Raw genomic sequence first — 12,750 nt, 5'->3', positions numbered from 1 at the left:
ACTGTTCTAGCTCCTATTCTGGGATTCCATGTTCTAATTATACAAATGGTTTACAAATGTCGGTCCTCCTTATACAAATGAAATGTGATTATTTCTAGCGAGATACGTGCATAGACATAACTGTACATGTAAAGAGCCAGGGAGCTAGATGCTGTTGGGCAGCTGTAAAATGTGCTGACGCATTTCACTTTGGTAGCGGCCATACAGTTTTACGGCTCAACAGCCGATTGAAATACTGTGCCCTTTCGCAATATCGCGTCTCCACCACATCGTGGTTGACTTAAACATGTACAATGCTATATATGTATATATTTGTTCATTTCATTTTTAATTGTGTATATAGCTATGGAAACTGATAATGTTATATGCATAGTTATGAAAGAAGCCTGCAGAATGCATGGGTAGCCACATTTGCACACACCGGCAATGTCATCAACACTGTGGTTAATCAAAGCATTTAGTCTTGCGTTATGTAATCTAAATGTTTCTCATGTTTCTAGCTTTGTTTTTATGCGTTCATCGCTTTTTATAACCTTCTAACAGATTTCTTTTGAACATGGCATAGTTTCCGTAGTGTGACTAACAACTTGGGTAACACATCTCATACAGGGCACATCAAACAGCATTCTAATACCACATGTCCCAAAATAAAAGGTATGTCATTTTCCAGTTCAAACAGATGGAACCAATTTGGGAAAATAAATCAAGCGGTACAGATCTTTAACCAGTTCCACATTGGTCCATTAGGCTTAGGATGTGTGTGTTATTAGCTGATGATTTTGTGTAATGCACGCATCTTCTGGGGCATGCATGTTCACTACCTAATTAAAAGAAAAAAGAGGTTTTAGAGCAATGTCATTAAATCATGTGCGCACACTGACCTCAAAGCTTCAGAATCTCAGTGGTTCTGATTTTTATAGCTACTTGCGTGGTCAAAAATCAATTACCATGATATATTGTTTCAAATACGCCTTGCGTTGGTGGTCTAACACCTTGTATTGTTTATGCTTGCAAGTTGGAAGCAAATGCCGAACTTTGGAATCCTGAAAATGTTGCGTTTTGGAAGCAGTTTATTTTTTTTACTGCTTTTTATGATTGTTTTGGCTGCTGAAAAAAAATGCAGCAAAAACTCAATGTGTGAACATAGCCTTACAATGGGTTGTTATCAGTCAGAATTTGTCCCTGAAGCTGATATCCAGAATGCCAGGGAGAATTCTTGTAAAATAATGCTCAATATTGTAAATACAGTGGGGTGCCGAAGTAGATTTACAATTGAAATATTGGTTGAATTATAATCATGTTATCAACTGTACATAGTTTGCTTTAATTTATAGTATATCACAAGTGAGTTCACCCCTCACATTTTGTAAATATTTTATTATCTTTTCATGGGGCAACACTGATATGACACAATGTAAAGTAGTCAGTGTACAGCTTGTATAACAGTGTATATTTGGTGTGCCCTCTAAGTAACCCAACACACAGCCTTTAATGTCAAAACCGCTGGCAATAAAAGTGAATAAATTCCTAAGTAAAAGTGGCCAAATTGGGCCCAATTGGCCATTTTACCTCTCTGGTGTCATGTGACTCATTAGTGTTACAAGTAGAGATGAGCGAACCTGAAGTTCGATGTTCAGTGTACCGAACACAGACTTTACAAAAAAAAACGCTGTGGTCAAGTACGCTTGGTGCTCAGCCCAGTGTGAGCCGCTTGGAGTGTTTGATCAGCTCACAATGAGGTTAACAACGGCATGATCAGATGTAGTCTGTACCCAAAAAAAAGGAAAAGCCCCATACCCGAGAGTGATTTGTTTATGGCTGGCTGCATGTGGGTGAAGACCTGAACTGCCTAATTAGAGACTTCCATTGGGGTTCAGGTCAAGTCCAGGTCCCAAACAAAACTTAAGATAAAGTCCAGCTAAACCTGCAGAAGCTACCTTCCACGGGTCCACTACTCTCTATTTACAATGTTTCAGGTATGATTGGGGAGCAGGTGTGTTAAATTTTGTGTTATCGATAACACACACTCTCATACTGGTCACTGGAAATTCAACATGGCTCCTCATGGCAAAGAATTCTCTGAGGATCTGAAAAAAAAACCCACCGCTCACAGCTCAGTGAGTCAGGAATACTGTAGCCGGCCACACGGATGTGACGTGTGCGGCACTTGACTGACGTCACAAGAGCGGGGAACAGCGGTCTGCAATAGTGCCTCTCACAGGCACTATTGCCAAAACAAGGTATTTGAGAGAAACATTGTTTCTCAATATAATATCGAACTAGACAATAAAAAATATGGGTGAACCACCCCTTTAAACATTAAAGGGAACCTGTCATCAGATTTTTCCCTATTAAACTAAAACGCCTGACGCTGATCGCCTTCCTCCTCGTCGCATTTTCAAATCTCGCGACTGTGTAGTCAGGTCAGCTTGCGCAGGCGCAGTTCGCTCTGCCATATCGCGGGCAGAGCAGAAAACTGCTGCCCTCGCTCGCCCCAGTGGGCTAAATGCGCAGGCACGAGATTATGGGCGGGTACGAGCATGGCACTGGTGAGGTCATGCACAGCGCGACCTCACAAACGCCATGCTCGTACCTGCCAATAATCTTGCGCCTGCTCGTTTAGCTCACCGGGCAGCAGTTTTCTGCTCTGGCTGCGATATGGCAGCGCGAACTGTGCCTGCGCGAGCAGACCGAACTGCACAGGCGCGAGATTTGAAAATATGACGAGGAGGATCATGGAGGCGTCATCCCGTCAGTCAACGAGGAAGGCGATCAGCGTTAGGAGGGGAGGAAAGGAGCAGAAAATGAGCCCACTCATCTGGCCAACCAAGGTAGTTAGCATACTTAAGGGCCATGTTTTATAAAGTTATTTTTGGGGTCTGGAAGGGTAGTCAGGGCCAAGGTGCACCTTCATAGAATACAGCCCAGGAGCTGCAGAAGGTGATTCTTTTAGTTAAATAGGGAAAAATCTGACAGGTTCCCTTTTTAACCCTTTAATTTTCATTGGGGCGAAAGGTGGGTGATTTGAACTTTTTTAATTTTTTTTACTTTTTTTTTTTTTTTTTATTTTACTAGTCCCCCTAGGGGGCTATATGGATCAACAATCCGATCGCTCTGCCATATCTGCTGATCACAGCTATACAGCTGTAAACAGCAGATATGCTAATTTTTTGCCTCACTCAGCTCCAGGCCGGGTGAAACCGAAAGTAATTCATGTGAGCTACAGGAGTCATCACATGACCCTGTGCTACCATGACAACCATCGGAAGTCATGTGATCACGTCACGTGACTTCCAGTATCGGCCGGTAAGTAAATGTTTACCGCCGATGCCGTTATAATGGCGCTGTCACATATTGACAGCGCCATTTAAGGGGTTAAACTGCACGAGCAGATAACGATTCTACTCGAGCCTGGCAGGCACACATCTCAGCTGTGAAAATCAGCTGAGATGTGTGGCGATCGTGGCAAGCTGCCGGCAGCAGACCGTGTACAGTAACACTATAACCGCTAGGACGTACTATTACTGCCCGCGGTCGTTAAGGGGTTAAAGTCTTGCTGTATCTTTGTTGCAACCTGCTGATGGCACTAAGCTCAGTGGCCACTTCCGTATGAGAACATCCTGCTTGAAGCCTCGCAATGGTGAGATACTGTTGATCAATTGTTAGGTGTCTTGGTCTCATGATGTCAAAATTTGAACAGCATGATGAGGAGGACTGTTTAAATACCAATTCTAATTGAGCCCTGAAATTTATTGGGAAATTCATGGATCAAACACCTGTTGTGAATTTTGCCATTAAGCTCCTTGTTAGAGAACAGAAAGTTGTGCAAAAGGTTCAGAAACATTGAACAGTTGAACATGTGCATTCAAAAGTTTAGAGAAAGTTACATTAAGATTGACTGAAAAGTTTAGAGTGCATTTTAGGATCATCCTGCAATTTCCCCTGGAAGCAAAATATACATAACTTTTTCCCTCACCCTATGACGGCACCACGAGAGAGGATCCGCCCATCCAGGACAGGAAACCTTCAGGTTAAAAAGGGGCGGTCCTCTCGCCGCTTCAGTTTGGTTTCCTGTCCTGGATGGATACCTCAGGATGCGGCCCTGGAGGGCCGTGGATCTTCTGTACAATCTTACCCGGTCCCGACGGGCGGCTCTGGTGGCGGCACGGGTCCTGCCTCGCTCCGTTCGGGTGCCTGGAGGCGCCATGGTGGACCCCCGGGGGTTGCGTCCATGAGCGGGAGTGATGCATCAGGCGGTAGGTGAGTACAGCAGCCAGCCGGTTCTTCCTGGGCGGCGGGGCTGCTTGCGGCCGCGTGTGCTGCATGCCGCCGCCATCTTGGAGGCGAGTTTTGTGTGCGGGTGCTGCGCATGCGCGGTGGCCGTACCTGACATGCGCTGACGTTGGTGATGACGTCTGACCCAGGAAGTGGGTCCGGAGGCGCGGGAAAACAGCGCTCAGTTTGAAAAACGGCGCTCGGAGCTGGGGGAAAGTGCTCCAGTCCTCCTGCAGAACAGAGGTGTTTTGTTGCTCTGACAGCAGGGTTAGGAATATGGACAAAGATGGGCACCGTGAGGAGGATCGGCACTCGGTGCGTGAGTCCTCCTCCCCTCCTGCTGGCAAGAAAGCGGTGAAACCACCGGAGCGTCGCAGAAGCGACTCTGGCTCAGATGCCAGTTTATCCAGCAAACGTGGCCCCCGGGCCACTAAACAGACCCCAGATGCGGCTGACGGCAAAGGCGCCTCCAGAGGGAAGACTTTGATGAAAGCTCCTTCCCCAGAACCGGTACTGACCCTTCATCTCCTATGGGTGAGTGATCTTCGGGCATGTGTACATGTTGTTCATTGTTTTCCTGGTGTTGTCTCCCCTCCGTCCCTGTCATGCATAGGTTAAAAAACCACGGAAATGTGCTGCCAAATCGAATAACAGGGAATGCGCGCTCTGTAACCGGGATCTGGCTCCGTCCTGGTCCAAACGGCTCTGCAAGGACTGTATCCAGCAGACCATTTCTGATGAGACTCCTGGGTTTGCTAGTGATCTCCGTGCCATCATCTGGTCCGAAGTTCAGAGTTTTCTGCAGTCCCTGAAAGAGCCTTCTCGTAAACGGCATAGACAGGCCTCCCCGGCTTCGCCATCCAGTCGATCTGAGGGAGAGTGTGGGTCTTCTGGCTCTGAGTCTTCTTCCTCTGACAGTGAGGCTGACGCCCTCCAGTGCTTCCCAGTAGAAGGCACGAGCAAATTTATTAAATCTGTCCGGGACACTATGGGCATTACTGAGGAGAAATTGCAGCCTTCAGTCCAAGATGTGATGTTTAAGGGTCTGGAGCATAGAAAGCGCAGGACCTTCCTGGTCGTAGACAAGATACAGGCATTGATCTCCAGGGAATGGAAGAAAGCGAATAAGCGAGGTTCTCTTCCAGGCGGCTTCAAGCGCAAATATCCCTTTGAGGACGCAACCTGTTCCCACTGGGATAGGGCACCCAAATTGGATGTGGCAGTGGCTAAAGCATCAAAGACGTTTTCCATTCCCTTTGAGGACATGGGATTCTGGAAGGACCCTATGGATCGGAAGGCGGATGTCTTCCTTAAAACCGCATGGGAGTCCTCCGCAGGTGCTCTCCAGCCGGCCATTGCAGCTACATGTACGGCACGGTCTCTGGCGCTGTAGTTATCCGAATTAGAGGAGAAGCTGAGGGCTAAAGTTCCTCGGGACGAGATTCTGTCTTCTCTACCCAGACTGCGGGGAGCAGCGGCTTTCATCTCAGATGCATCGGCAGATTCCACTCGGCTGGCTGCTAAGACCGCGGCCCTTTCTAATGCGGCTCGTTGGGCCGTATGGTTGAAATGTTGCCCGGGGGATCTGCAGGTTAAGTCTAGGCTGTGTTCCATTCCCTGTCAGGGCGAGTTTCTTTTTGGATCTGTTCTGGATGATGTCCTTGAGAAGGCTGGGGACAGAAAAAAAGAACTTTCCAGCCCCGTCCTTCCCCTCCTTCAAGCGGTCCTTTCGTAAGAAGCAGTTCACCCGCAAGTTCACCCCCAGGAATAGAAGTACCTGGTCGGACCGTAAGAAGGATAAGGGATTCTTGTTCAAGGGCCCTTCCCAATCCAAGAAGTCTTCCCAATGACTCCCTTCCCCAGGTGGGTGGGAGATTGACCTACTTTCTTCCGGCCTGGGAACGTATTTCTTCGAGCCCGTGGATTCTCAATATCGTCCGCACAGGTCTGACATTTCCATTTCGCAGTGTTCCTCCCAGGCGCTTTCTCCTGACATCCCCGAGGACGTCCCCGAGCGAACAACATGCCTTGGAGGGGGAAGTGACGTCCCTATTGCGCCGGGCGGTCCTGACGGACGTCCCATTGGCGGAAAGGGGAGAGGGGTTTTACTCCCCTCTCTTTTTGGTCGGGAAACCGGACGGCTCCTTTCGGGTCATCATAAACCTCAAAGGCCTGAACAGCCACCTGCAGATCTTGTCCTTCAAGATGGAATCAATGAAGTCCACAATCAAGTCTCTCTACCCGAATTGTCATATGGCTGTCCTGGATCTGAAGGACGCGTATTATCATGTTCCCATCGCTCCTCCCTTCCAGAAATATCTCAGGGTGGCAGTGATGCTCGAGGGGTCAGTGCGTCATCTGCAGTTCAGGGCCTTACCATTCGGCCTGGCAATTGCGCCCCGTATCTTCACGAAGCTCGTCCTGGAAATCACTGCCCACCTGCGGGAAGACAGAATTCTCATTATCCCGTATCTCGACGACTTTCTCGTGGTAGGGGATTCAGCGAGTCATTGTACTGTCGTGCTTCAGACTGTATGCTCAAAGCTGGAAAGTCTCGGCTGGATTTTGAACAGGGAGAAGTCACGGTTGCTTCCGGCCACGGTGCAAGTCTTTTTGGGGCTTACTTTGGACTCTCTCCTCCAAGAATGTCGTCTACCGCCTTCCAAAGTGGAGAAGATTCGCTCTCTAGTGCAGCAGGCGGTGGCGGTTCCGCACATGTCCCTGCGACGGGCTATGTCTCTTCTGGGCTCCCTGACCTCTACTCTCCCTGCAGTGTTGTGGGCTCAAGGCCATACCAGAGCCCTCCAGTGGGACATTTTGGGACATCAGTCGTTTCTGGGGGACAGGTTGAACACTTGGATTACTCTGAGCTCCAGCTCCATTGCCTCCCTTCACTGGTGGCTGGTTCCTGCGCACCACACACGGGGAGTCCCATGGTCTGTCCCGGTGTCCCGAATTGTGACCACGGATGCCAGTGTGTCCGGATGGGGGGCTCACCTGCTGGACCGTCCGATTCAGGGTCTCTGGTCGCCCAGGGAGGCGGCTTCCTCCTCCAATATCAGAGAGCTGCTGGCTGTGGAACGGGCCTGACTGGACTTCTCCCTTCACTGACTGGTCACCATACCCGGGTGTTGTCAGACAATCAGGGGACGGTGGCTTATCTGAACCATCAGGGGGGCACGAGATCCAGGTTTCTTATGTTGATAGCCGACAGGATTCTGCTACTGGCAGGAACTCACCTTCTGTCCCTCACTGCTGTTCACATCAGGGGGAAAGACAACCTAGCGGCGGATTTTCTGAGTTGCACTCGCCTGCGCGAGGGGGAGTGGGAGCTCAACCCGTCTGTCTTCAACCTCGTCACGGTCAGGTAGGGGGTTCCGGCCATCGACCTTTTTTCCACCAAGCAGAACAGGAAGGTTCCTCAGTTCTGCTCTCTCAATCCCAAGGAACGACCGTATGCTGTGGACGCCCTGTGAATCCCGTGGGACTTTCCCCTAGCCTATGCATTTCCCCCACTGGTCCTTCTCCCCGCAGTCCTGAAAAAAATCAGGGACGACGGGGCCAGAGTCCTTCTGATTGCTCCCTTCTGGCCAAAGCGACCATGTTTTTTTTGGCTGGTTCGGATGTCTCTGACCGACCCGTGGCTCCTCCCAGAACTTCCGAATCTCCTGTCCCAGGGACCTGTGTGCCATCCTCCGACTGTCAAGTTGCACCTGACGGCATGGAATTTGAGAGGGCGTTACTGATCAGTAAAGGGTTTTCCCCCAATTTAGTTTCCACACTGTTAGGTTGTAGGAAGCCTGTGACGACAAAGATCTACTGTAGGACTTGGAAAAAGTTCTTATCTTCCTCGGGGGCTAGTGTAACTGGGGAGGTTCCCATCGGTCCCATCCTGGAGTTCCTACAGTGCGGGTTGGACAAGGGGTTGGCGGTTAGCACACTCAAGGTCCAGATCTCCACGTTAGCGGCACTCTACAATTATGATGTCGCAGGGAACCCTTGGGTGGCTCGGTTTATCAGGGCTTGTTCGCGCCAGCGTCCTAGACGGGTAGTCACCCTCCCCCCTTGGGACCTTAACCTGGTTTTGGGGGCCCTAACGGATCCTCCGTTCGAGCCCCTTGACTCCATATGTTAAATATCTTTCCCTTAAGACGGTCCTCCTGGTAGCCCTGACCTCGGCCCGTAGGATTAGCGACATTCAGGCCCTTTCTATTGACCCGCCTTACACTCAAATACTGGACGATAGGGTAGTTTTGCGCCCTGACCCTGCGTACCTCCCCAAGGTTGTTTCTCGGTTTCATACGTCCCAGGAGATTGTATTGCCATCATTTTGCACTAACCTGACGCGTGCGGAGGAAAAGCGTTGGCGTTGTCTGGATGTACGTCGTTGTCTCATCCAGTATCTTCTGGTCACCAGTTCCTGGAGGAGGGACAAGTCTGTTTGTCTCTTTCCAGGGGCCTCAAAAGGGGGTTAAGTGTTCCAAATCCACGCTGGCCAGGTGGATTAGGGACGCCATTGAGTTAGCTTACACGGCTAGGGGTGCTGCTGTTCCGGTTGGGTGTGAAGGCACATTCCACGCGAGCTGTAGCATCATCTTGGGCAGAACGGGCGGATGTTTCCATTGCTCAAATTTCTAAAGCTGCCACATGGTCATCACCCTCGACCTTTTATAAGCATTATAGGTTGGCTCTTTCCTTCTCCGACCTCACCTTTGGGAGGCGTGTTCTACAGGCTGTGATCCCTCCCTAATTTTTCTTTCGCTGTAATGCTCTCGTGGTGCCGTTATAGGGTGAGGGAAAAATACGTAATTACTTACCGGTAATGTGTTTTTTCCGAACCCATGGCGGCACCCTTATATTCCCACCCTGCACTGGGGATTGTTGGTTGGTTCACCTTCCTTTCTTCCTTCTTCCACAATTTTCTCTGGTGGTGGCCTACTACTTACCTGTTGTTTTTTGGGTTTTTTTTGGAGGTCCTCTCATGCTCTGTAATCAAACTGAAGCGGCGAGAGGACCGCCCCTTTTTAACCTGAAGGTTTCCTATCCTGGATGGGCGGATCCTCTCTCGTGGTGCCGTCATGGGTTCGGAAAAAATACATTACCGGTAAGTAATTACGTATTTTTGGGAGTAGTGTATTTGAGCCACAATTTTTGCTTTGTGAATCACTTCTGAACAGTTTATTATCTTTCATTAGGTCTGAGGGGGAATGTTTCACCTTGTAGAGAATGCAAAGGTGATGTAAGGTCATGCGATGCTTCTCTGGGAAATTAAATATGCAAATAGCTTCTTCACAGAATAAGAGGACTTTAAAGTGGTTGTCCACTACTAAGAAAACCCCTTCTGATTCCACGTTTCCCCCAGGTAAAATAAAGTCTATATTCACCTCTAGTGATGGGCAAGCGTGTTTGCCACTTTTTCTTACTCGATTGAGCATCGGGTCGCTTCGAAGCAACTAGAGTACTGAGTATAATGGAAGTCAATGAGAAACTGGAGCAATTTTAGACTCCAATGGTTGAGGCTCAATCAAGTAACGAGCTTTGGCAAGCATGCTTTCCCATCACTACTACTCCACTACCGGACCTCCGCCCTTCCAGCTGTGCCGCAGCTGACATGGCGTTGTGACATCCCGCGCCAATCACCACCAGCTTCTGTTAATCAACAGGAAATGAGCACTGCAACTTCGCTCACTTCCTGTGATTGTTTGTTTTGTTCGGCAAGGAGACAGAAGCCAGTGCTGATTGGTTATGGGGCTCGTGTGATGTCACATGAGCCCCAGCACCGCGAGCTGAGGCACAGCTGGAAGGGCGCTGTTACAGGAGGTGAGAATAGTCTTTATTATTTCACATGGGGGACACGTGGAATCAGAAGGGGTTGTCTTAGTAGTGGACAACCCCTTTATCTCTAGTGCCACCTAACTGAAAAGTCTGTATCAACTCTTTAGCAAGACTTGTCACATGATTTACGGTATGAAGCCACATCAGACACTCATTTTGCATGTGTTTTGGGGTGTATGCCCCTCAACAGGGCAAAGCAGGAAATTTACCACTGACTGGTTGTATAGGGGATAATGTTTCTACTTGTGGAAAGTTCTATGTCTGTGTAAGGAGACTTATAAGCCTTGTGATGCTCCTCTGAGAGGTTATGTATACTAACAGCCTCTTTAGAGAGAATGATGACTTGAGCTTTATTGCCACCTATTGGGGATTGCAATCTTAAAGGTCTATATGGACTCAAGACACCAAACCAGAGAGCCCCTAAGTAGTGCTGAATTGTCTTTCTTTAATAATTGTATCTTTCAGCATTTTTACTCTTGTTTCATCTGGTAGTATTCTTTTTGTTCATTGTAGTTGAGTGGATAGGCAATCTCATTTTTATTCTTTTATCATATTTTTGTGAACCTTTTATGTGGAAATTTTGCTATTCAAACATTACTGTGAAGTATCCAATGTTTTCTCAAAGTGTATTGTTTTCCTTGCAGCAGCACGATATGGAAGTAAAACAGCTGTCAGATGGCCTCAAAGAAAAGGCCAAGGAGAACAAAAGATTGAAGTCATCTTTTGATACCTTAAAGGAAATGAATGACACCCTTAAAAAGCAGGCAAGATCAATCTTTCTGATTATACACTTATATAGCGGCAGGACCCCCAGCATTCAGACACTTATAGTGATAGTTTGTGTCTGTGGAGCTATACAGTGCCTTGCAAAAGTATTCGGCCCCCTTGAATTTGTCAACCTTTACCCACATTTCAGGCTTCAAACATAAAGATAAAAAAAATAAATTAATGGTGAAGAATCAACAAGAAGTGGGACACAATTGTGAAGTTGAACGAAATGTTTTGCTTATTTTAAAACTTTTTTAAAAATAAAAAACTGAAAAGGGGGACGTGCAATTTTATTCGTCCCCTTTACTTTCAGTGCAGAAACTCACTCCAGTAGTTCATTGAGGATTTCTGAATGATCCAATGTTGTCCTAAATGACTGATAAATATAATCCACCTGTGTGTAATCAAGTCTCCGTATAAATGCACCTGCTCTGTGATAGTCTGTGTTCTGTTTAAAGCACAGAGAGCATCACGAAGACCAAGGAACACAACAGGCTGGTCCGTGATACTGTTGTAAAGTTTAAAGTTGGATTTGGTTACAAAAAGATTTCCAAAACTTTAAACATCCCAAGAAGCACTGTGCAAGCGATCATATTGAAATGGAAGGAGTATCATACCACTGCAAATCTACCAAGACCTGGCCGTCCCTCAAAACTTTCATCTCTAACAAGAAGACTAATCAGAGATGCAGCCAAGAGGCCCATGATCACTCTGGATGAACTCCAGAGATCTACAGCTGAGGTGGGAGAGTGTGTCCATATGACAACAATTAGTCATACACTGTACAAATCTGGCCTTTATGGAAGAGTGGCAAGAAGAAAGCCATTTCTCAAGATATCCATAAAAAGTGTCGTTTACAGTTTGCCACAAGCCACCTGGGAGACACACCAAACATGTGGAAGAAGGTACTCTGGTCAGATGAAACCAAAATCGAACTTTTTGGGCACAATGCCAAACGAGATGTTTGGCATAAAAGCAACACAGCTCATCACCCTGAACACACCATCCCCACTGTCAAACATGGTGGTGTCAGCATCATGGTTTGGGCCTGCTTTTCTTCAGCAGGGATAGGAAAGATGGTTAAAATTGATGGGAAGATAGATGGAGCCAAATACAGGACCATTCTTGAAGAAAACCTGTTGGAGTCTGCAAAAGACCTGAGACTGGGACGGAGATTTGTCTTTCACCAAGATAATGATCCCAAACATAAAGCAAAATCTACAATGGAATGGTTCACAAACGTATCCAGGTGTTAGAATGGCCAAGTCAAAGTCCAAACCTGAATCCAATCGAGAATCTGTGGAAAGATCTAAAAACTGCTATTTACAAACGCTCTCCATCCAACCTCACTCAGCTCAAGCTACTTGCAAAGAAAGAATGGTCAAGAATTTCAGTCTCTCGATGTGCCAGTGCCAGAATTTCAGTCTCTCGGGCGGCGTGGATCGGCACACACATCAGCTGTTTTCAACAGCTGAAATGTGTGCCTGCTAGCCGCGGGTGGAATCGCTTCCACCCGCGGCCATTAACCCCTTAAATCTTGCTGCCAAAGTCTGGCAGCAAGATCTAAATGCGCACGGCCATGTTTTTTTACTTACCGCCGCCCCCACCGGAAGTCACGTGTGTTATCACGTGACTATCGGTGGTTGCCATCGTAGCACAGGGTCATGTGATGACGCCTGCAGCTACGAAGTTTCACTTTCGTTTTCCCTCGGCCGAGAGCAGAGGGAAAAACAAAGTGACTGAATCTGCTGTTTACAGCTGCATTGCTGTGATCAGCAGATAGATAATAGCGATCGGATTGCTGATCGCTATAGCCCCACTAGTAAAATAAAAAAAAAAAGTAAAAAAAAAAGTTTTAAAAAATAAAAAAAA

At 47.6% G+C, this 12,750-nt stretch overlaps 1 protein-coding gene across 4 annotated transcripts in view; it reads left to right on the top strand.

The window, feature by feature from the left end:
• Window positions 1-12,750, top strand: part of CCDC138 (coiled-coil domain containing 138) — a 66,460-nt gene that overhangs the window by 17,014 nt on the left and 36,696 nt on the right. For all 4 annotated transcript variants that reach the window (XM_075336438.1, XM_075336436.1, XM_075336437.1 and 1 more), the window contains one exon: window positions 10,755-10,874. In XM_075336438.1, coding sequence (XP_075192553.1) covers window positions 10,755-10,874 — 120 coding nt within the window. The remainder of the gene's footprint in view (window positions 1-10,754; window positions 10,875-12,750) is intronic.

Source organism: Anomaloglossus baeobatrachus, chromosome 2 (assembly GCF_048569485.1).
Source record: "Anomaloglossus baeobatrachus isolate aAnoBae1 chromosome 2, aAnoBae1.hap1, whole genome shotgun sequence".
Taxonomy (NCBI): Eukaryota; Metazoa; Chordata; class Amphibia; order Anura; family Aromobatidae; genus Anomaloglossus; species Anomaloglossus baeobatrachus.
The sequence above is the reverse complement of the archived record's forward strand: the minus strand, read 5'-3'. Positions and strand labels throughout refer to the sequence as shown.